Source organism: Crinia signifera, chromosome 8, assembly GCF_055691185.1.
Source record: "Crinia signifera chromosome 8, ASM5569118v1, whole genome shotgun sequence".
Lineage (NCBI taxonomy): Eukaryota > Metazoa > Chordata > Amphibia > Anura > Myobatrachidae > Crinia > Crinia signifera.
In genome coordinates this window covers 179,884,567-179,911,910 of record NC_139224.1, presented here as the reverse complement: position 1 = coordinate 179,911,910, position 27,344 = coordinate 179,884,567, and the positions used below count along the sequence as shown (strand labels likewise).

General features: G+C 49.0%; 1 protein-coding gene across 3 annotated transcripts in view; it reads right to left on the bottom strand.

Moving 5' to 3' along the window:
- The window catches only part of CZIB (CXXC motif containing zinc binding protein), a 37,642-nt gene continuing 10,298 nt past the window's right edge, over positions 1–27,344 (bottom strand). Inside the window, exons 2-8 of one of the 3 annotated variants that reach the window (XM_083157913.1) lie at positions 21,980–22,063; positions 19,829–19,885; positions 19,443–19,524; positions 13,967–13,998; positions 13,809–13,886; positions 1,289–1,354; positions 574–811 (exon numbers count right to left, since the gene is read on the bottom strand). In XM_083157913.1, the coding sequence (XP_083014039.1) occupies positions 734–811; positions 1,289–1,354; positions 13,809–13,886; positions 13,967–13,998; positions 19,443–19,524; positions 19,829–19,885; positions 21,980–22,063 (477 nt within the window). In that variant the 3' untranslated portion in view covers positions 574–733. Of the gene's footprint in view, positions 812–1,288; positions 1,355–13,808; positions 13,887–13,966; positions 13,999–19,442; positions 19,525–19,828; positions 19,886–21,979; positions 22,064–27,344 lie in introns of all 3 variants that reach the window. The other 2 variants (XM_083157914.1, XM_083157915.1) reach the window with 2 other exon arrangements.

Below are 27,344 nucleotides of genomic sequence, written 5' to 3'. Positions count from 1 at the left end.
TCCCTTGTCTCCATATTTCCATTGATATTTTATTGTATTCGCTACTAATGTATAAATAACTCTGTTATCCGTACAATATTATACTATCTGGATTTCTATCTCTGTCCATGTCTCCACCATATATATTAATGGAGGCGAAGACACGTAAGATAAGGATTTGTTTGGGTTTGTGTATTTACTCCCTTTCACCCCATATACAGTAAGGAAGAGGGTTTTCCTCTCACGGTCACCGGTGTTCGCGCACAAAGTCACTTACTATTCTGCTACACAAGTGATCCTTTCATATAAATGTTATTGTCCATTCTCAAACAATGCAGAATACTAAGGACAGCGTACAGTCACCATATCTTTATGTGCAGCAGCTGATTTCCAATTCTCATACTTCTGCATCCGAAAATGAATAAGACCCTTCTCACGCAGGCAGGTAGAGCTACCCAGGGGTATAGTCACCCACCTAGTGGACACAGCGAGAAATTGAATCTGCCCCAATGTGTGTTTGAGAACTAAAGTTTTGGCTGCAGAACAAATATAATGTGCATGGTGTTTGGCAATGGCGGAACACGGGAACGTACACAGACTGCGCCAACTTTTATTTACAATAAATAATAGAATTGTAACTGTAAATCCAGACACAAACCCACTGGAGGATTTACAGGTCTTTAATGTGGTGTCTGCAGATCTGCGCAGACCCCGGGCTGTGAGCGGAAAGCTTTCCAACAGATCACCACAACAGCTAACATTTCTTAAACTGATGTGACACCTCGTACACTCCCACCGACTCCCGCGCCTTCTCGTCATAATCCGTCCAGTCCTGGGGGTGACAGAAGGATGCACAGGGTTATACGGTGATGCCATGCAGCAGTCCCACAGCAGAAGGATGACATGGACTCTATCCTGATGCTTATTGTACATTGTATTGGCTTAATGGACGCAGCTAGAATTGCAATTTAGTCCAGAGTCACAGAATTGCTGAATATCAGCCTGAAGTCGGTGCATGCTGGGATGTGATGCCATTGGTTACAGAAGCTGCCACTTTATCGTATAATGAATGTTTGCATGACTTCATAAAGGTTTAGTAATGTGATGTCAATGTCTGTGGAATGAATGCTGGTGCTATTGCTGACTATAGCATACATACCATGGATCCAATACAAAGTCCTGGTGTGGTGGCATACAGACTGGGCAATTAGGGATGCAGCTACTTGTGATGTTGGGGCTATGAGGATGTAATCGGACTTTGTCGTCCCCTACTGGCTGGCCAGTGTTATCTCACACATGACGCACAAACCTTTTCCTGCAGGTTAATATCGGTGAAGGGGGTGCCAGTGTCTGCTCCTTCTGCAGCAAATCCAGCCTGCGGGATGACACACACAATAGTAATTGTATTTAGAGATCTATCATTGCACTGACTTCTTACTGAGTAGGAAGAGGGGGAGAGAGACAGTGGGCACAGAGAATGAGAAACAGACAGGATAAGAGGGGGAGAGACTGGTGCAGGGCGCAGAGATTGAGACACAGACGGGATAAGACAGGGGGAGAGACTGGTGCAGGGCGCTGAGAGTGAGACACAGACGGGATAAGAGGGAGAGAGACTGGTGCGGGGCGCAGAGAGTGAGACACAGACGGGATAAGAGAGGGGGAGAGTTTGGTGCAGGGCGCACAGCGTGAGACACAGACGGGATAAGAGAGGGGGAGAGACTGGTGCAGGGCGCAGAGAGTGAGACAGACGGGATAAGAGGGGGAGAGACTGGTGTAGGGCGCAGAGAGTGAGACACCGACGGGATAAGAGGGAGAGACTAGTGCAGGGTGCAGAGAGTGAGACAGAAGGGATAAGAGGGGGGGAAAGACTGGTGCAGGGCGCTGAGAGTGAGACACAGACGGGATAAGAGAGGAGGAGAGACTGGTGCAGGGCGCAGAGAGTGAGACACAGACGGGATAAGAGAGGGCGAGAGACTGGTGCAGGGTGCTGAGAGTGAGACAGAAGGGATAAGAGGGGGGGAGAGACTGGTGCAGGGCGCTGAGAGTGAGACACAGACGGGATAAGAGGGGGAGAGATAGGTGGGGACACAGAGTGAGACACAGATGGGATAAGAGGGGGAGAGACTGGTGCAGGGCGCAGAGAGTGAGACACAGACGGGATAAGAGAGGGGGAGAGACTGGTGCAGGGCGCAGAGAGTGAGACACAGACGGGATAAGAGAGGGGGAGAGACTGGTGCAGGGCGCAGAGAGTGAGACACAGAAGGGATAAGAGGGGGAGAGATAGGTGGGGACACAGAGTGAGACACAGATGGGATAAGAGGGGGAGAGACTGGTGCAGGGCGCAGAGAGTGAGACACAGACGGGATAAGAGAGGGGGAGAGACTGGTGCAGGGCGCAGAGAGTGAGACACAGACGGGATAAGAGAGGGGGAGAGACTGGTGCAGGGCGCAGAGAGTGAGACACAGAAGGGATAAGAGAGGGGGGAGAGACTGGTGCAGGGCGCAGAGAGTGAGACACAGAAGGGATAAGAGAGGGGGAGAGACTGGTGCAGGGCGCAGAGAGTGAGACACAGATGGGATAAGAGAGGGGGAGAGACTGGTGCAGGGCGCAGAGAGTGAGACACAGAAGGTATAAGAGGGGGAGAGATAGGTGGGGACACAGAGTGAGACACAGATGGGATAAGAGGGGGAGAGACTGGTGCAGGGCGCAGAGAGTGAGACACAGACGGGATAAGAGAGGGGGAGAGACTGGTGCAGGGCGCAGAGAGTGAGACACAGATGGGATAAGAGGGGGAGAGACTGGTGCAGGGCGCAGAGAGTGAGACACAGACGGGATAAGAGAGGGCGAGAGACTGGTGCAGGGTGCAGAGAGTGAGACACAGACGGGATAAGAGAGGGGGAGAGACTGGTGCAGGGCGCAGAGAGTGAGACACAGACGGGATAAGAGAGGGCGAGAGACTGGTGCAGGGTGCAGAGAGTGAGACAGAAGGGATAAGAGGGGGGAGAGACTGGTGCAGGGCGCAGAGAGTGAGACACAGACGGGATAAGAGAGGGGGAGAGACTGGTGCAGGGCGCAGAGAGTGAGACACAGACGGGATAAGAGAGGGGGAGAGATTGGTGCAGGGCGCACAGCGTGAGACACAGACGGGATAAGAGAGGGGGAGAGACTGGTGCAGGGCGCAGAGAGTGAGACACAGACGGGATAAGAGGGGGAGAGACTGGTGTAGGCCGCAGAGAGTGAGACACCGACGGGATAAGAGGGAGAGACTGGTGCAGGGCGCAGAGAGTGAGACACAGACGGGATAAGAGGGAGAGAATGGTGCAGGGTGCAGAGAGTGAGACACAGACGGGATAAGAGAGGGGGAGAGACTGGTGCAGGGCGCAGAGAGCGAGACACAGATGGGATAAGAGGGGGAGAGACTGGTGCAGAGAGTGAAACACAGACTGGATAAGAGGGGGAGACTGGTGCAGGGTGCAGAGAGGGATAAGAGGGGGAGACTGGTGCAGGGTGCATGGAGTGAGACACAGATGGGATAAGAGAGGGGGAGAGACTGGTGCAGGGCCCAGAGAGTGAGACACAGACGGGATAAGAGAGGGGGAGAGACTGGTGCAGGGTGCAGAGAGTGAGACAGACTGGATAAGAGGGGGAGACTGGTGCAAGGCGCAGAGAGTGAGACACAGATGGAATAAGAGAGGGGGGAGAGACTGGTGCAGGGTGCAGAGGGAGACACAGACGGGATAAGAGAGGGGGAGAGACTGGTGCAGGGCGCAGAGAGTGAGACACAGACGGGATAAGAGGGGGAGAGACTGGTGCAGGGTGCAGAGAGTGAGACACAGAAGGGATAAGAGGGGGAGAACCTGGTGCAGGGAGCAGAGAGTAAGACACAGATGGGATCAGAGAGGGGGAGAGACTGGTGCAGGGCGCAGAGAGTGAGACACAGACATGATAAGAGGGGGAGAGACTGGTGCAGGGTTCAGAGAGTGAGACACAGACTGGATAAGAGGGGGAGACTGGTGCAGGGCGCAGAGAGTGAGACACAGATGGGATAAGAGAGGGGGGAGAGACTGGTGCAGGGTGCTGAGAGTGAGACACAGACAGGATAAGAGGGGGAGAGAGACTGGTGCAGGGCGCAGAGAGCGAGACACAGATAAGAAAAATTCTTTCATGTTAAATCTCTTTCTTCGAGGACGTTGAGGGCCACAGGGCTAACGCTGGGTAGTGGAGTGGGAGAGAAAGCATTCAAGAACCAGAAAGGTTAAACTTCTTCCTGCCGACCAGGCTCTTCCCCTCCTCTACCCTGCCTCCAGGCCTGGAAGCTCCGTTTTCAATAAGAAAAGAGAGAAGGAAGAGAAGCACCATACAGAAACACATTCTGAACTCATTCTAGTATGCACAGAGGAACTAGGTAACTACAACATTAACAGAACCAAAGCAGGCGCAGCAGGGAGGGATCCCTGTGGCCCCTGACGTCATCAAAGAAAGACATTTAACAGGTAAGACATAAATCTCCTTTTATTCTTCGGGACATGTCAGAGGCGGTACACCTGTCAAACCGTAACGCAGGTGTCCTAAGGCAAACTCAGGGAGGACCGAACCCTCCCATGGAGCAGAAGGGCACATCCTAAAGCAGCCACCTAGGTTCCAGGGGTGGGAACGCGCCTGTGCCTCAGCAAGTACACTCTGGCCAACACCCGAGTCCTCGGAGGCAAATGTATCAAATGCGTAAAAGTGCAAGAAGGTATTGGCGGACAACCAATTTGCCGCTTTGCAAATTTTCTCAGCTGTTGCACCGCCCCTAACAGCCTAAGACGCACCCACAGACCTCGTGGAATGAACCCAGAGCCCCGCAGGAACCAGGAGCGAGTTGGGTGGGGACGCAGAGAGAGGCACAGATGGGATAAATGGGGAGATAGATGGGTAGGGGTGAGGCAGAGTGAGAAACAGACGGTATAAGAGGGGGGAGAGGCGGGTAGTGTGTGTGGGGGGGGGGGGGGGGGGGGGAGTGAGAAACAGACGGGATAAGAGAGGGGGGAGGGGGTATTTTTCCGAAAATGCCACCAATGCCAGTAGTATGGATTCGTACCTGGCATCGGCCGTATTTTCAAATCTAAGTAAATTTTCCCCAATGTGTTTATAGCCCCAGCACATTGCCAGGGACATATGGTACAGACCTAGCATGGAGGGATCTCTGTCACAGTAACGAGTGCACCACGTAATACCACGGTAACAGAACAGCGACTAATCTCTAATCTAATAAAGGGATTAGGGAACAATGTACAACAGGGTAGAGAGAGATCAGGAAAGGGTCACGGAAGCTGCGCTACAGCCATGTACATTACAGATCACATGGCCAGAATTACTCAGGAAATCCTGCTATCAAATGGTACATACATTACAGAGCGTGCACACAAAGAGAGCTCACACACATAGACAGAGCGCTTACAGAGAGCTCACACACATAGACAGAGCGCTTACAGAGAGCTCACACACAGAGAGCATACAGAGAGCTCGCACACATACACAGAGAGCATACAGAGAGCTCACACACATACACAGAGAGCATACAGAGAGCTCACACACATACACAGAGAGAACACACATACACAGAGAGCTCGCACACATACAGAGAGCATACATAGATCTCACACACATACACAGAGCTCGCACACATACACAGAGAGCATACAGAGAGCTTGCACACATACACAGAGAGCATACAGAGAGCTTGCACACATACACAGAGAGCATACAGAGAGCTCTCACACATACACAGAGAGCATACATAGAGCTCGCACACATACACAGAGAGCATAGAGAGCTCGCACACATACACAGAGAGCATACATAGAGCTCGCACACATACACAGAGAGCATACATAGAGCTCGCACACATACACAGAGAGCATACATAGAGCTCGCACACATACACAGAGAGCATACATAGATCTCACACACATACACAGAGAGCATACAGAGAGCTCACACACATACACAGAGAGCATACATAGATCTCACACACATACACAGAGAGCATACATAGAGCTCGCACACATACACAGAGAGCATACATAGAGCTCGCACACATACACAGAGAGCATACATAGAGCTCGCACACATACACAGAGAGCATACATAGATCTCACACACATACACAGAGAGCATACAGAGAGCTCACACACTTACACAGAGAGCATACAGAGAGCTCGCACACATACACAGAGAGCATACAGAGAGCTCGCACACATACATAGAGCGCTTACAGAGAGCTCGCACACATACACAGAGAGCACACATACACAGAGAGCATACATAGAGCTCGCACACATACACAGAGCGCTTACAGAGATCTTGCAAACATACACAGAGAGCATACAGAGATCTCACACACATACACAGAGAGCATACAGAGAGCTCGCACACATACACAGAGAGCATACATAGATCTCGCACACATACACAGAGAGCATACATAGAGCTCGCACACATACACAGAGAGAACACACATACACAGAGAGCATACATAGATCTCACACACATACACAGAGAGCATACAGAGAGCTCACACACTTACACAGAGAGCATACATAGAACTCGCACACATACACAGAGAGCATACAGAGAGCTCGCACACATACACAGAGAGCATACAGAGAGCTCACACACATACATAGAGAGCATACATAGAGCTCGCACACATACATAGAGAGCATACATAGAGCTTGCACACATACACAGAGAGCATACAGAGAGCTCGCACACATACACAGTGAGCATACAGAGCTCGCACACATACACAGAGAGCATACAGAGAGCTCACACACATACACAGAGAGCATACAGAGAGCTCGCACACATACATAGAGAGCATACATAGAGCTTGCACACATACACAGAGAGCATACAGAGAGCTCGCACACATACACAGTGAGCATACAGAGAGCTCGCACACATATACAGAGAGCATACAGAGAGCTCACACACATACACAGAGAGCATACAGAGAGCTCGCACACATACACAGAGCGCTTACAGAGAGCTCGCACACATACACAAAGCACTTAGAGAGCTTGCACACATACACAGAGCGCTTACAGAGAGCTCGCACACATACACAGAGAGCATACATAGAGCTCGCACACATACACAGAGCGCTTACAGAGATCTCGCAAACATACACAGAGAGCATACATAGAGCTCGCACACATACACAGAGAGCATACATAGATCTCGCACACATACACAGAGAGCATACATAGATCTCGCACACATACACAAAGCACTTACAGAGAGCTTGCACACATACACAGAGAGCATACAGAGAGCTTGCACACATACACAGAGAGCATACATAGATCTCACACACATACACAGAGCGCATACATAGAGCTCGCACACATACACAGAGAGCATACATAGAGCTTGCACACATACACAGAGAGCATACAGAGAGCTCGCACACATACACAGAGAGCATACATAGAGCTCGCACACATACACAGAGAGCATACAGAGAGCTCGCACACATACACAGAGAGCATACAGAGAGCTCGCACACATACACAGAGAGCATACAGAGAGCTCACACACATACACAGAGAGCATACATAGAGCTCGCACACATACACAGAGAGCATACATAGAGCTCGCACACATACACAGAGAGCATACATAGAGCTCGCACACATACACAGAGAGAACACACATACACAGAGAGCATACATAGATCTCACACACATACACAGAGAGCATACAGAGAGCTCACACACATACACAGAGCGCTTACAGAGATCTCGCAAACATACACAGAGAGCATACATAGAGCTCGCACACATACACAGAGAGCATACATAGATCTCGCACACATACACAGAGAGCATACATAGATCTCGCACACATACACAAAGCACTTACAGAGAGCTTGCACACATACACAGAGAGCATACATAGATCTCGCACACATACACAAAGCACTTACAGAGAGCTCGCACACATACACAGAGCGCTTACAGAGAGCTCGCACACATACACAGAGCACTTAGAGAGCTTGCACACATACACAAAGCGCTTACAGAGAGCTCGCACACATACAGAGAGAGCATACATAGAGCTCGCACACATACACAGAGCGCTTACAGAGATCTCGCAAACATACACAGAGAGCATACATAGAGCTCGCACACATACACAGAGAGCATACATAGATCTCGCACACATACACAGAGAGCATACATAGATCTCGCACACATACACAAAGCACTTAGAGAGCTTGCACACATACACAGAGAGCATACAGAGAGCTTGCACACATACACAGAGAGCATACAGAGAGCTTGCACACATACACAGAGAGCATACAGAGAGCTTGCACACATACACAGAGAGCATACAGAGAGCTCACACAAATACACAGAGAGCATACATAGATCTCGCACACATACACAGAGAGCATACATAGATCTCGCACACATACACAAAGCACTTACAGAGAGCTTGCACACATACACAGAGAGCATACAGAGAGCTCGCACACATACACAGAGAGCATACATAGAGCTCGCACATACACAGAGAGCATACATAGATCTCGCACACATACACAGAGAGCATACATAGATCTCGCACACATACAGAGAGCATACATAGATCTCGCACACATACACAAAGCACTTACAGAGATCTCGCAAACATACACAGAGAGCATACATAGAGCTCGCACATACACAGAGAGCATACATAGATCTCGCACACATACACAGAGAGCATACATAGATCTCGCACACATACAGAGAGCATACATAGATCTCGCACACATACACAAAGCACTTACAGAGATCTCGCAAACATACACAGAGAGCATACATAGAGCTCGCACACATACACAGAGAGCATACATAGATCTCGCACACATACACAGAGAGCATACATAGATCTCGCACACATACACAAAGCACTTACAGAGAGCTTGCACACATACACAGAGAGCATACAGAGAGCTTGCAAACATACACAGAGAGCATACAGAGAGCTTGCACACATACACAGAGAGCATACAGAGAGCTTGCACACATACACAGAGAGCATATAGAGAGCTCACACACATACACAGAGAGCATACATAGATCTCGCACACATACACAGAGAGCATACATAGATCTCGCACACATACACAAAGCACTTACAGAGAGCTTGCACACATACACAGAGAGCATACAGAGAGCTTGCACACATACACAGAGAGCATACAGAGAGCTTGCACACATACACAAAGAGCATACAGAGAGCTTGCACACATACACAGAGAGCATACAGAGAGCTTGCACACATACACAGAGAGCATACATAGATCTCGCACACATACACAGAGAGCATACATAGATCTCGCACACATACACAAAGCACTTACAGAGAGCTTGCACACATACACAGAGAGCATACAGAGAGCTTGCACACATACACAGAGAGCATACATAGATCTCGCACACATACACAGAGCGCATACATAGAGCTCGCACACATACACAGAGAGCATACATAGAGCTTGCACACATACACAGAGAGCATACAGAGAGCTCGCACACATACAGAGAGCATACATAGAGCTCGCACACATACACAGAGAGCATACAGAGAGCTCGCACACATACACAGAGAGCATACAGAGAGCTTGCACACATACACAGAGAGCATACAGAGAGCTCACACACATACACAGAGAGCATACATAGAGCTCGCACACATACACAGAGAGCATACATAGAGCTCGCACACATACACAGAGAGCATACATAGAGCTCGCACACATACACAGAGAGAACACACATACACAGAGAGCATACATAGATCTCACACACATACACAGAGAGCATACAGAGAGCTCACACACATACACAGAGCGCTTACAGAGATCTCGCAAACATACACAGAGAGCATACATAGAGCTCGCACACATACACAGAGAGCATACATAGATCTCGCACACATACACAGAGAGCATACATAGATCTCGCACACATACACAAAGCACTTACAGAGAGCTTGCACACATACACAGAGAGCATACATAGATCTCGCACACATACACAAAGCACTTACAGAGAGCTCGCACACATACACAGAGCGCTTACAGAGAGCTCGCACACATACACAAAGCACTTAGAGAGCTTGCACACATACACAGAGCGCTTACAGAGAGCTCGCACACATACAGAGAGAGCATACATAGAGCTCGCACACATACACAGAGCGCTTACAGAGATCTCGCAAACATACACAGAGAGCATACATAGAGCTCGCACACATACACAGAGAGCATACATAGATCTCGCACACATACACAGAGAGCATACATAGATCTCGCACACATACACAAAGCACTTACAGAGAGCTTGCACACATACACAGAGAGCATACAGAGAGCTTGCACACATACACAGAGAGCATACAGAGAGCTTGCACACATACACAGAGAGCATACAGAGAGCTTGCACACATACACAGAGAGCATACAGAGAGCTCTCACACATACACAGAGAGCATACATAGATCTCGCACACATACACAGAGAGCATACATAGATCTCGCACACATACACAAAGCACTTACAGAGAGCTTGCACACATACACAGAGAGCATACAGAGAGCTCGCACACATACACAGAGAGCATACATAGAGCTCGCACATACACAGAGAGCATACATAGATCTCGCACACATACACAGAGAGCATACATAGATCTCGCACACATACAGAGAGCATACATAGATCTCGCACACATACACAAAGCACTTACAGAGATCTCGCAAACATACACAGAGAGCATACATAGAGCTCGCACATACACAGAGAGCATACATAGATCTCGCACACATACACAGAGAGCATACATAGATCTCGCACACATACACAGAGAGCATACATAGATCTCGCACACATACACAAAGCACTTACAGAGAGCTTGCACACATACACAGAGAGCATACAGAGAGCTTGCACACATACACAGAGAGCATACAGAGAGCTTGCACACATACACAGAGAGCATACAGAGAGCTTGCACACATACACAGAGAGCATACAGAGAGCTCACACACATACACAGAGAGCATACATAGATCTCGCACACATACACAGAGAGCATACATAGATCTCGCACACATACACAAAGCACTTAGAGAGCTTGCACACATACACAGAGAGCATACAGAGAGCTCGCACACATACACAGAGAGCATACATAGAGCTCGCACATACACAGAGAGCATACATAGATCTCGCACACATACACAGAGAGCATACATAGATCTCGCACACATACACAAAGCACTTACAGAGAGCTTGCACACATACACAGAGAGCATACAGAGAGCTTGCACACATACACAGAGAGCATACAGAGAGCTTGCACACATACACAGAGAGCATACATAGAGCTCGCACACATACACAGAGCGCTTACAGAGATCTCGCAAACATACACAGAGAGCATACATAGAGCTCGCACACATACACAGAGAGCATACATAGATCTCGCACACATACATAGAGAGCATACATAGAGCTTGCACACATACACAGAGAGCATACAGAGAGCTCGCACACATACATAGAGAGCATACATAGAGCTTGCACACATACACAGAGAGCATACAGAGAGCTCGCACACATACACAGTGAGCATACAGAGAGCTCGCACACATACACAGAGAGCATACAGAGAGCTCACACACATACACAGAGAGCATACAGAGAGCTCGCACACATACACAGAGCGCTTACAGAGAGCTCGCACACATACACAAAGCACTTAGAGAGCTTGCACACATACACAGAGCGCTTACAGAGAGCTCGCACACATACACAGAGAGCATACATAGAGCTTGCACACATACACAGAGCGCTTACAGAGATCTCGCAAACATACAGAGAGCATACATAGAGCTCGCACACATACACAGAGAGCATACATAGATCTCGCACACATACACAGAGAGCATACATAGATCTCGCACACATACACAAAGCACTTACAGAGAGCTTGCACACATACACAGAGAGCATACAGAGAGCTTGCACACATACACAGAGAGCATACAGAGAGCTTGCACACATACACAGAGAGCATACAGAGAGCTTGCACACATACACAGAGAGCATACAGAGAGCTCACACACATACACAGAGCGCTTACAGAGAGCTCGCACACATACACAAAGCACTTAGAGAGCTTGCACACATACACAGAGCGCTTACAGAGAGCTCGCACACATACAGAGAGAGCATACATAGAGCTCGCACACATACACAGAGCGCTTACAGAGATCTCGCAAACATACACAGAGAGCATACATAGAGCTCGCACACATACAGAGAGCATACATAGATCTCGCACACATACACAGAGAGCATACATAGATCTCGCACACATACACAAAGCACTTACAGAGAGCTTGCACACATACACAGAGAGCATACATAGATCTCGCACACATACACAAAGCACTTACAGAGAGCTCGCACACATACACAGAGCGCTTACAGAGAGCTCACACACATACATAGAGAGCATACATAGAGCTCGCACACATACATAGAGAGCATACAGAGAGCTCGCACACATACACAGTGAGCATACAGAGAGCTTGCACACATACACAGAGCGCTTACAGAGAGCTCACACACATACACAGAGAGCATACAGAGAGCTCGCACACATACACAGAGCGCTTACAGAGAGCTCGCACACATACACAAAGCACTTAGAGAGCTTGCACACATACACAGAGCGCTTACAGAGAGCTCGCACACATACAGAGAGAGCATACATAGAGCTCGCACACATACACAGAGCGCTTACAGAGATCTCGCAAACATACACAGAGAGCATACATAGAGCTCGCACACATACACAGAGAGCATACATAGATCTCGCACACATACACAGAGAGCATACATAGATCTCGCACACATACACAAAGCACTTACAGAGAGCTTGCACACATACACAGAGAGCATACAGAGAGCTTGCACACATACACAGAGAGCATAGAGAGCTTGCACACATACACAGAGAGCATACAGAGAGCTTGCACACATACACAGAGAGCATACAGAGAGCTCACACACATACACAGAGAGCATACATAGAGCTCGCACACATACACAGAGCGCTTACAGAGATCTCGCAAACATACACAGAGAGCATACATAGAGCTCGCACACATACACAGAGAGCATACATAGATCTCGCACACATACACAAAGCGCTTACAGAGATCTCGCAAACATACACAGAGAGCATACAGAGAGCTTGCACACATACACAGAGAGCATACAGAGAGCTTGCACACATACACAGAGAGCATAGAGAGCTCACACACACAGAGCGCATACAGAGAGCTCGCAAACACACAGAGCGCTTACAGAGAGCTCGCACACACAGAGCGCGTACAGAGAGCGCGCACACACAGAGCTCACACACAGCATGTACAGAGCTCGCACACACACACACAGAGCGCATAGAGAGCTCACGCACACACACAGACGCATACAGAGAGCGCGCGCGCTCACACACACACACACAGAGCAAATACAGAGAGCTCGCGCACACACACAGAGCACGTACAGAGCTTGCACACACACACACACATATATGTGTAGAGAGCGCGTACAGAGAGCTCTCACACACAGAGCGCATACAGAGAGCTATCTCACACACATACAGAGTGCGCGCACAGAGATCTCGCATGCACACAGAGCACGCACAGAGAGCTCGCACACAGGTACACCCACACATTCCCAATAGTTTCACAGCAGCATCTGCAGAATCTACCTGTGGCTGAAAATCTACAGGCTCCAGCCCCCGGCACTCAAACTCCACAATGGTCCTATAGCGGTCGCTGTCTTCAGCCTATGGAGGATGAGATGGATGATACATAGCGATGGAACGCATATTACACCAGACCACAAGGTCACCAGGCCCTGACTTACATTGTACGGCTGCAGGGAGGAGCGCAGGATATCTGTATGGAAACAGAAACAGGTCAATACACTGTGGCCGAGGTATGGAATGCTGGGACTTATAGTTACACAGCTGATCAGTACACGGAAACCCACTGATTATTAGTACATATGTAGTGTTACGCTGACATGGAGAGAAGCGCAATCTGCGCCACCCGGCATCCACAACAATCATTTGTGTTTAGAATCAGCCTCAATAGATAGGGCCACCCCGATCACCCCACTCTCCTCCGGTACATACTGACCCCGCCCCCCCCTCCTTGCTGAGACACAAGAGGTAGTATATACAGCCAGAGCATGATGGGAGTTGTAGTTTAGTCACTATGCAGTGAGTACAGGCAAGGGATGATAGGGGTTGTGGCCACTGCAATGCACAGGATAGTGACTATATCTATATTATATACAGCGTTATCATTTCTAAGCATAAATCATAAAGCACTTCTTGTGATGTCATAGTATTATAACACGGCTTCCCACCGCTATGTAATAGTATTATACCACTGCTTCTCCTAGTGATGTCATAGTATTATACCGCTGCTTCCCACCGCTATGCAATAGTATTATACCGCTGCGTCTCCTAGTGATGTCATAGTATTATACCGCTGCTTCCCTGTGCTATGTCATAATATTATACCGCTGCTTCTAGTGATGTCATAGTATTATACCGCTGCTTCCCTGCGTTATGTAATAGTATTATACCGCTGCTTCTCCTAGTGATGTCATAGTATTATACCGCTGCTTCCCACCGCTATGCAATAGTATTATACCGCTGCGTCTCCTAGTGATGTCATAGTATTATACCGCTGCTTCTCTGCGCTATGTAATATTATACCGCTGCTTCTCCTAGTGATGTCATAGTATTATACCGCTGCTTCTCCTAGTGATGTCATAGTATTATACCGCTGCTTCCCAACGCTATGTCATAGTATTATACCGCTGCGTCTCCTAGTGATGTCATAGTATTATACCGCTGCTTCCCACCGCTATGTCATAATATTATACCGCTGCTTCTCCTAGTGATGTCATAGTATTATACCGCTGCTTCCCTGCGCTATGTAATAGTATTATACCGCTGCTTCTCCTAGTGATTTCATAGTATTATACCGCTGCTTCTCCTAGTGATGTCATAGTATTATACCGCTGCTTCCCTGCGTTATGTAATAGTATTATACCGCTGCTTCTCCTAGTGATGTCATAGTATTATACCGCTGCTTCTCCTAGTGATGTCATAGTATTATACCGCTGCTTCCCTGCGTTATGTAATAGTATTATACCGCTGCTTCTCCTAGTGATGTCATAGTATTATACCGCTGCTTCCCACCGCTATGCAATAGTATTATACCGCTGCGTCTCCTAGTGACAGGGCCGGATTATAATGGAGGCACAAGGGGTCAGTGCCCCTGGGCCCCCCTCTAGCTAGGGCCCCCCTGTGTTGGCAGGTATTTTTTTTTAAATCTTTTTTTTTTTTTTTTTAGCCAAAGGTTTTGTGCATGGGAGTGGGGTAGTGCTGCAGCTTCACCTATCTGCCAATGTGACAATGATTAATGGTGCTGAGCATCAGGAGCCAAGGCACACTGATTGCACAAGTGTGCTGTGCATTACTGGGAGTTGACTAAGTCCCATGACACTTTGCACCAGAGGACAGAGGCTGAGAGGTTTGTGCTGAACTCTAATTGGTGGAGCTCATTATATGCTTCTCAGGCCCATGGAGAACAGCAGCAGCAGCTTAGTCATTGGAGGGTTTTTAATCAGAGGCAGCACTAGAACTTTGAGGTCTCCTACAGAGTAAGGTGCAGAGGGACAAACACAGGCTTTTCATGTGGTAAGTATGTATGTGTACTGTATGTGTGTGTGTGTATATATATATATATATATATATATATATATATATATGCCCTGCAGTTACCCATTGACCAAGTTTATTTTGCCTTTACTCTGTGTTTTGACAGTGTAATATGCTCCCATGTAGTTTGAGGCCAGTAATGACAAGTGCAAGGGGGCCCCCTGTCTAAAGTACCCCGGGCCCCCCGAAGGCTTAATCTGGCACTGCCTAGTGATGTCATAGTATTATACCGCTGCTTCTCTGCGCTATGTAATAATATTATACCGCTGCTTCTACTAGTGATGTCATAGTATTATACCGCTGCTTCTCCTAGTGATGTCATAGTATTATACCGCTGCTTCCCACCGCTATGCAATAGTATTATACCGCTGTGTCTCCTAGTGATGTCATATTATTATACCACTGCTTCCCACCGCTATGCAATAGTATTATACCACTGTGTCTCCTAGTGATGTCATAGTATTATACCGCTGCTTCCCTGCACTATGTCATAATATTATACCGCTGCTTCTCCTAGTGATGTCATAGTATTATACCGCTGCTTCCCTGCGCTATGTAATAGTATTATACCGCTGCGTCTCCTAGTGATGTCATAGTATTATACCGCTGCTTCCCTGTGCTATGTCATAATATTATACCGCTGCGTCTCCTAGTGATGTCATAGTATTATACCGCTGCTTCTCCTAGTGATGTCATAGTATTATACCACTGTGTCTCCTAGTGATGTCATAGTATTATACCGCTGCTTCCCTGCACTATGTCATAATATTATACCGCTGCTTCTCCTAGTGATGTCATAGTATTATACCGCTGCTTCCCTGCGCTATGTAATAGTATTATACCGCTGCGTCTCCTAGTGATGTCATAGTATTATACCGCTGCTTCCCTGTGCTATGTCATAATATTATACAGCTGCGTCTCCTAGTGATGTCATAGTATTATACCGCTGCTTCTCCTAGTGATGTCATAGTATTATACCGCTGCTTCCCTGCGTTATGTAATAGTATTATACCGCTGCTTCTCCTAGTGATGTCATAGTATTATACCGCTGCTTCTCCTAGTGATGTCATAGTATTATACCGCTGCTTCTCCTAGTGATGTCATAGTATTATACCGCTGCTTCCCTGCGCTATGTAATAGTATTATACCGCTGCGTCTCCTAGTGATGTCATAGTATTATACCGCTGCTTCCCTGCGCTATGTAATAGTATTATACCGCTGCGTCTCCTAGTGATGTCATAGTATTATACCGCTGCTTCCCTGCACTATGTCATAATATTATACCGCTGCTTCTCCTAGTGATGTCATAGTATTATACCGCTGCTTCCCTGCGCTATGTAATAGTATTATACTGCTGCGTCTCCTAGTGATGTCATAGTATTATACCGCTGCTTCCCTGTGCTATGTCATAATATTATACCGCTGCTTCTCCTAGTGATGTCATAGTATTATACCGCTGCTTCCCTGCGTTATGTAATAGTATTATACCGCTGCTTCTTCTAGTGATGTCATAGTATTATAACACGGCTTCCCACCGCTATGTAATAGTATTATACCGCTGCTTCTCCTAGTGATGTCATAGTATTATAACACGGCTTCCCATCGCTATGTAATAGTATTATACCGCTGCTTCTCCTAGTGATGTCATAGTATTATACCGCTGCTTCCCTGCGTTATGTAATAGTATTATACCGCTGCTTCTCCTAGTGATGTCATAGTATTATACCGCTGCTTCTCCTAGTGATGTCATAGTATTATACCGCTGCTTCTCCTAGTGATGTCATAGTATTATACCGCTGCTTCCCTGCGCTATGTAATAGTATTATACCGCTGCGTCTCCTAGTGATGTCATAGTATTATACCGCTGCTTCCCTGCGCTATGTAATAGTATTATACCGCTGCGTCTCCTAGTGATGTCATAGTATTATACCGCTGCTTCCCTGCACTATGTCATAATATTATACCGCTGCTTCTCCTAGTGATGTCATAGTATTATACCGCTGCTTCCCTGCGCTATGTAATAGTATTATACTGCTGCGTCTCCTAGTGATGTCATAGTATTATACCGCTGCTTCCCTGTGCTATGTCATAATATTATACCGCTGCTTCTCCTAGTGATGTCATAGTATTATACCGCTGCTTCCCTGCGTTATGTAATAGTATTATACCGCTGCTTCTTCTAGTGATGTCATAGTATTATAACACGGCTTCCCACCGCTATGTAATAGTATTATACCGCTGCTTCTCCTAGTGATGTCATAGTATTATAACACGGCTTCCCATCGCTATGTAATAGTATTATACCGCTTCTTCTCCTAGTGATGTCATAGTATTATACCGCTGCTTCCCTGCGCTATGTCATAGTATTATACCGCTGCTTCCCTGCGCTATGTCATAGTATTATACCGCTGCTTCCCTGCGCTATGTCATAGTATTATACCGCTGCTTCCCTGCGCTATGTCATAGTATTATACCGCTGCTTCCCTGCGCTATGTCATAGTATTATACTGCTGCTTCCCTGTGCTATGTCATAGTATTATACCGCTGCTTCCCTGCGCTATGTCATAGTATTATACCGCTGCTTCTCCTAGTGATGTCATAGTATTATACCGCTGCTTCCCACCGCCATTTCATAGTATTATACCGCTGCTTCTCCTAGTGATGTCATAGTATTATACCGCTGCTTCCCTGCGCTATGTCATAGTATTATACCGCTGCTTCCCTGCGCTATGTCATAGTATTATACCGCTGCTTCTCCTAGTGATGTCAAAGTATTATACCGCTGCTTCCCTGCGCTATGTCATAGTATTATACCGCTGCTTCCCTGCGCTATGTCATAATATTATACCGCTGCTTCTCCTAGTGATGTCATAGTATTATACCGCTGCTTCCGCTCCTGATGTCATAGTATTTTACTGCTTCCCTTTGCTATGTCATGCGCTATGTCATAGTATTATACCGCTGCTTCTCCTAGTGATGTCATAGTATTATACCACTACTTCCCCTCCTGATGTCATAGTATTTTACTGCTTCCCTTTGCTATGTAATAGTATTATACCGCTGCTTCTCCTTGTGATGTCATACTATTATACCACTGCTTCCCTCCGCTATGTCATAGTATTATACCACTTCTCCTTATGTCGCAGTATTATACCGCTGTGTCTCCTCCTGACATCATAGTATTATACCACTGATTCCCCTTATGATGTCATAGTATTATACCGCTGCTTCCCCTCCTGATGTCATAGTATTATACCACTGCTTCCCTTCCTGATGTCATTGTATTGTACCGCTGCTTCCCCTCCTGATGTCATAGTATTATACCGCTGCTTCCCCTCCTGATGTCATAGTATTATACCGCTGCTTCTCCTCCCGATGTCATAGTATTATACCGCTGCTTCCCTGCACTATGTAATAGTATTATACCGCTGCTTCTCCTCGTGATGTCATAATATTACATCACTGCTTCTCCCCGCAATTTAATAGTATTATACCAATGCTTCTCCTCGTGATGTCATAGTATTATACCACTGCTTCTCCTCGTGATGTCATGATATTAGACCATTGCTTCTCCTTGTGATGTCATAGTATTACATCACTCACCTATGGAGTTCTCTCGGGAGCACAGCTTACACTTCTGCACCATGCTGGCACTGCCTCTGCCACCCTTCAGGGGCACACTGTCCTGCCAGGGGTGGGAGAGAGGGTCTATGGTCAATACACATATGCACGGACATACAGGGTCTGACTCCCAGGTGGGCGCACTGCCGATGGCGGAGATAGCGTAGCCATTGTTACTGCAGGGTACAGTACAATCACACAAACTAGGGACACCCCATCACTGCGTCACACGCGCTAGGAGCACCCCATCACTGCGTCACCCGCGCAAGGAGCCCCCCGTCACCACGCGATTGGTGTACTTTTGGGACTATATTTATCGCTAAGCAGCCATGTAATGGTGACATCACAGATAACATCCCCGCACTCACCATCAGCGTGATGTACTGCCACTTGTCAGCAACTTCTCCGCAGTTTCCACATTTTAGCTGCAATGAGATGAGAAAATGTCCTGGATATCAGCACAACGATGCAGCGGTGACATGTACGGTCACTTACATACATTACACTGCTAGCGTCACTGTCAGCCAGCTATACACTGACACTACCACACAAAAGACACAGCACAGTGACACACTACCACAATGACACTACCATACAAATGTCACAGCACAGTGACATTACCACAGAAATGATACAGCACAGTGACACTACCACAATGACACAGCACAGTAACACTACCACACATTGACACTGCCACACATACGACACCGCACAGTGACACTACCACACAAATGACACCGCACAGTGACACTACCACACAAATGACACCGCACAGTGACACTACCACACAAATGACACTATCACAATGACACTGCCATACAAATGACACAGCACAGTGACACTACCACACAAATGACAAAGCACAGTGACACTACCACAATGACACTGCCATACAAATGACACAGCACAGTGACACTACTACACATGGACACTACCACACAAATGACACAGCACAGTGACACTACCACACAAACAACACAGCACAGTGACACTACCACAATGGCACAGCACAGTGACACTACCACACAAATGAACCATCACAGTGACACTACCACACAAATGAACCATCACAGTGACACTACCACTTAAATGACACCACACAGTGACACTACCACACAAATGACACAGCTCAGTGGCACTACCACAATGACACTAAGGGGCCCATTTATTAAACTATATTTGCGGCTAAATCCGCAAATATTAAGTAGCCGCAAATATTAAGTATCCCCTAAATGTATCATAGGGGGACCGCAGCAGGAATCTCCGATCCCTGCTGCGTTCCTCCCTGCAGCGCCGCCGGCCGCATCCCCCATAGGTTTCTATGGGGGATGTGAAGCTGCCCGATGTATCAACATCTGGCAGCCCGGCTTCGCACCCCTGGGCTATCGCCATTCTGATATGGCGATAGCCCATTGTAGCCTATGGCCCTGCTCGGGCAGTGCGGTAAGAGGGGTCGGCGGGGGTCAGCGCATAACCGCGCATGCGCTGACCCCCCGGCTTCTGGGTTAGGGCTTCGCAGGGACTGGCTCTTTTCGGAGCCCTGTCCCTGTGCCCTTAAAATTTATACATTCCCCCAATCTGATCGCATTTTACAATGCGATCCTGGGCGGTAATATTCCGCCCAGATCGCATTGTAAATGCGATCATGATAAATTATTATTGCCATCATCACTAGGAATAACTGACGATGCTGCCCACGGTTTACACGGCAGGACGTACCGGGGAAGTGTATACATATACCGGGGCAGGACGTACCGGGGAAGTGTATACATATACCGGGGCAGGCGTACCGGGGAAGTGTATATACACCGGGGCAGGACGTACCGGGGAAGTGTATATACACCGGGGCAGGACGTACCGGGGAAGTGTATATACACCGGGGCAGGACGTACCGGGGAAGTGTATATACACCGGGGCAGGACGTACCGGGAAAGTGTATATACACCGGGGCAGGACGTACCGGGGAAGTGTATATACACCGGGGCAGGACGTACCGGGGAAGTGTATATACACCGGGGCAGGACGTACTGGGGAAGTGTATATACACCGGGGCAGGACGTACCGGGGAAGTGTATATACACCGGGGCAGGACGTACCGGGGAAGTGTATATACCGGGGCAGGACGTACCGGGGAAGTGCATATACCGGGGAAGTGTATATACACCGGGGAAGTGTATATACACCGGGGCAGGATGTACCAGGGAAGTGTATATACACCGGGGCTGTTCCACCCGTTATTTATCCACTAGTGGGCATTACACACCCCACACGAACAGCTCCAATCCCTCCATTCCATAATATATGATAACTTTGTAGCTTCCCCCAAAATAAAACAGGAACTAATGAACCTGATATTTTCTGCTACTTACACCCCTCATATGGGCGACGTCCCTTACAGGTCAGGTAGAGGGGCCCCTGCTCATCGTATGGCCTGCCGCGTAGCCCGGAGGGGGGAGGAGTTATTACCCGCTAATAGCCCCAATTGTAGTGATGGTGGAGAGAGCAGGACGTGCTCCTACCTTCAGGAACCAGCGGAAATCTTCCCCCACCGGCCTCAGATGCGTCACGTTCTCCAGATTTGCCTTAAACTGTAGCGCAAACTTCTGTAATAAAACCGAATAAATCCCAAATCAGTGGTAGCAGAATAGGGGGGGAGATGGGAACCAATCATGGACGTCGTATAAGTAATGACACTGACAGTCAGGAGTTCAGACAACGTTTCAGATCAGAAGTTCTTTTATCAAGACTGACATGTAACAAGCCTGATCCTCAGGATCTTCCTAGTAATACCTGCAGCTGTGACACGTTCCACCACACCCCTTACTTACTCTATACCATAAGGACTCGGTGCCGGGGAATGGGCCCAATAGGGGACAGCAGCTGTGACACGTTCCACCATACCCCGGACATTACTTATTCTATACCATAAGGACTCGGTGCCGGGGAATGGGCCCAATAGGGGACAGCAGCTGTGACACGTTCCACCACACCCCGGACATTACTTATTCTATACCATAAGGACTCGGTGCCGGGGAATGGGCCCAATAGGGGACATCACCTGTGACGCGTTCCACCACACCCCGGACATTACTTATTCTATACCATAAGGACTCTGTGCCGGGGAATGGGCCCAATAGGGGACATCAGCTGTGACACGTTCCACCACACCCCGGACATTACTTATTCTATACCGTAAGGACTCGGTGCTGGGGAATGGGCCCAATAGGGGACAGCAGCTGTGACGCGTTCCACCACACCCCGGACATTACTTATTCTATACCATAAGGACTTGGTGCCGGGGAATGGGCCCAATAGGGGACAGCAGCTGTGACACGTTCCACCACACCCCGGACATTACTTACTCTATGCCGGGGAATGGGCCCAATAGGGGACATCAGCTGTGACACGTTCCACCACACCCCGGACATTACTTACTCTATACCATAAGGACTCGGTGCCGGGAAATGGGCCCAATAGGGGACAGCAGCTGTGACACGTTCCACCATACCTCGGACATTACTTATTCTATACCATAAGGACTCGGTGCCGGGGAGTGGGCCCAATAGGGGACAGCAGCTGTGACACATTCCACCACACCCCGGACATTACTTATTCTATACCATAAGGACTCGGTGCTGGGGAATGGGCTCAATAGGGGACAGCAGCTGTGACACGTTCCACCACACCCCGGACATTACTTATTCTATACCATAAGGACTCGTGCGGGGGAATGGGCCCAATAGGGGACATCAGCTGTGACACGTTCCACCACACCCCGGACATTACTTATTCTATACCATAAGGACTCGGTGCCGGGGAATGGGCTCAATAGGGGACAGCAGCTGTGACACGTTCCACCACACCCCGGACATTACTTATTCTATACCATAAGGACTCGGTGCCGGGGAATGGGCCCAATAGGGAACAGCAGCTGTGACGCGTTCCACCACACCCCGGACATTACTTACTCTATACCATAAGGACTCGGTACCGGGGAATGGGTCCAATAGGGGACAGCAGCTGTGACACGTTCCACCACACCCCGGACATTACTTACTCTATACCATAAGGACTCGGTACCGGGGAATGGGCCCAATAGGGGACAGCAGCTGTGACACGTTCCACCACACCCTGGACATTACTTACTCTATACCATAAGGACTCGGTGCCGGAGAATGGGCCCAATAGGGGACAGCAGCTGTGACACGTTCCACCACACCCCGGACATTACTTATTCTATACCATACAGACTCGGTGCCGGGAAATGGGCCCAATAGGGGACAGCAGCTGTGACACGTTCCACCATACCCCGGACATTACTTATTCTATACCATAAGGACTCGGTGCCGGGGAATGGGCCCAATAGGGGACAGCAGCTGTGACACGTTCCACCACACCCGGACATTACTTACTCTATACAATAAGGACTCGGTACCGGGGAATGGGCCCAATAGGGGACAGCAGCTGTGACACGTTCCACCACACCCCGGACATTACTTATTCTATACCATAAGGACTTGGTGCCGGGGAATGGGCCCAATAGGGGACAGCAGCTGTGACACGTTCCACCACACCCCGGACATTACTTATTCTATACCATAAGGACTCGTGCCGGGGAATGGGCCCAATAGGGGACAGCAGCTGTGACGCGTTCCACCATACCCCGGACATTACTTATTCTATACCATAAGGACTCGGTGCCGGGGAATGGGCCCAATAGGGGACATCAGCTGTGACACGTTCCACCACACCCCGGACATTACTTATTCTATACCATAAGGACTCGGTGCCGGGAAATGGGCCCAATAGGGGACATCAGCTGTGACACGTTCCACCACACCCCGGACATTACTTATTCTATACCATAAGGACTCTGTGCCGGGGAATGGGCCCAATAGGGGACAGCAGCTGTGACACGTTCCACCACACCCCGGACATTACTTACTCTATACCATAAGGACTCTGTGCCGGGGAATGGGCCCAATAGGGGACAGCAGCTGTGACACGTTCCACCACACCCCGGACATTACTTACTCTATACCATAAGGACTCGGTGCCGGGAAATGGGCCCAATAGGGGACATCAGCTGTGACACGTTCCACCACACCCCGGACGTTACTTATTCTATACCATAAGGACTCGGTACCGGGGAATGGGCTCAATAGGGGACAGCAGCTGTGACGCGTTCCACCACACCCCGGACATTACTTATTCTATACCATAAGGACTCGGTGCCTGTGAATGGGTCCAATAGGGGACAGCAGCTGTGACGCGTTCCACCATACCCCGGACATTACTTATTCTATACCATAAGGACTCGGTGACGGGAAATGTGCCCAATAGGGGACAGCAGCTGTGACACGTTCCACCACACCCCGGACATTACTTATTCTATACCATACGGACTCGGTGCCGGGAATGGGCCCAATAGGGGACATCACCTGTGACGCGTTCCACCACACCCCGGACATTACTTATTCTATACCATAAGGACTTGGTGCCGGGGAATGGGCCCAATAGGGGACAGCAGCTGTGACACGTTCCACCACACCCCGGACATTACTTACTCTATACCATAAGGACTCTATGCCGGGGAATGGGCCCAATAGGGGACATCAGCTGTGACACGTTCCACCACACCCCGGACATTACTTACTCTATACCATAAGGACTCGGTGCCGGGAAATGGGCCCAATAGGGGACATCAGCTGTGACACGTTCCACCACACCCCGGACATTACTTATTCTATACCATACGGACTCGGTGCCAGGGAATGGGTCCAATAGGGGACAGCAGCTGTGACACGTTCCACCACACCCCGGACATTACTTACTCTATACAATAAGGACTCGGTACCGGGGAATGGGCCCAATAGGGGACAGCAGCTGTGACACGTTCCACCACAACCTGGACGTTACTTATTCTATACCATAAGGACTCGGTACCGGGGAATGGGCTCGATAGGGGACAGCAGCTGTGACGCGTTCCACCATACCCCGGACATTACTTATTCTATACCATACGGACTCGGTGCCGGGAATGGGCCCAATAGGGGACATCACCTGTGACGCGTTCCACCACACCCCGGACATTACTTATTCTATACCATAAGGACTCGGTGCCGGGGAATGGGCCCAATAGGGGACAGCAGCTGTGACGCGTTCCACCACACCCCGGACATTACTTATTCTATACCATAAGGACTCGGTGCCGGGGAATGGGCCCAATAGGGGACAGCAGCTGTGACGCGTTCCACCACACCCCGGACATTACTTATTCTATACCATAAGGACTTGGTGCCGGGGAATGGGCCCAATAGGGGACAGCAGCTGTGACACGTTCCACCACACCCCGGACATTACTTACTCTATACCATAAGGACTCTATGCCGGGGAATGGGCCCAATAGGGGACATCAGCTGTGACACGTTCCACCACACCCCGGACATTACTTATTCTATACCATAAGGACTTGGTGCCGGGGAATGGGCCCAATAGGGGACAGCAGCTGTGACGCGTTCCACCACACCCCGGACATTACTTATTCTATACCATAAGGACTCGGTGCCGGGGAATGGGTCCAATAGGGGACAGCAGCTGTGACACGTTCCACCACACCCCGGACATTACTTACTCTATACAATAAGGACTCGGTACCGGGGAATGGGCCCAATAGGGGACAGCAGCTGTGACACGTTCCACCACACCCCAGACATTACTTATTATATACCATAAGGACTCGGTGCTGGGGAATGGGCCCAATAGGGGACAGCAGCTGTGACACGTTCCACCACACCCCGGACATTACTTACTCTATACCATAAGGACTCTATGCCGGGGAATGGGCCCAATAGGGGACATCAGCTGTGACACGTTCCACCACACCCCGGACATTACTTACTATATACCATAAGGACTCGGTGCCGGGAAATGGGCCCAATAGGGGACATCAGCTGTGACACGTTCCACCACACCCCGGACATTACTTATTCTATACCATAAGGACTCGGTGCCGGGGAATGGGTCCAATAGGGGTCAGCAGCTGTGACACGTTCCACCACACCCCGGACATTACTTACTCTATACAATAAGGACTCGGTACCGGGGAATGGGCCCAATAGGGGACAGCAGCTGTGACACGTTCCACCACACCCCAGACATTACTTATTATATACCATAAGGACTCGGTGCTGGGGAATGGGCCCAATAGGGGACAGCAGCTGTGACACGTTCCACCACACCACGAACATTACTTATTCTATACCATAAGGACTCGGTGCTGGGGAATGGGCCCAATAGGGGACAGCAGCTGTGACACGTTCCACCACACCCCAGACATTACTTATTCTTTATCATAAGGACTCGGTGCCGGGGAATGGGCCCAATAGGGGACAGCAGCTGTGACACGTTCCACCACACCCCAGACATTACTTATTCTTTACCATAAGGACTCGGTGCCGGGGAATGGGCCCAATAGGGGACAGCAGCTGTGACACGTTCCACCATACCCCGGACATTACTTATTCTATACCATACGGACTCGGTGCCGGGAATGGGCCCAATAGGGGACATCACCTGTGACGCGTTCCACCACACCCCGGACATTACTTATTCTATACCATAAGGACTCGGTGCAGGGGAATGGGCCCAATAGGGGACAGCAGCTGTGACGCGTTCCACCACACCCCGGACATTACTTATTCTATACCATAAGGACTTGGTGCCGGGGAATGGGCCCAATAGGGGACAGCAGCTGTGACACGTTCCACCACACCCCGGACATTACTTACTCTATACCATAAGGACTCGGTGCCGGGAAATGGGCCCAATAGGGGACATCAGCTGTGACACGTTCCACCACACCCCGGACATTACTTATTCTAT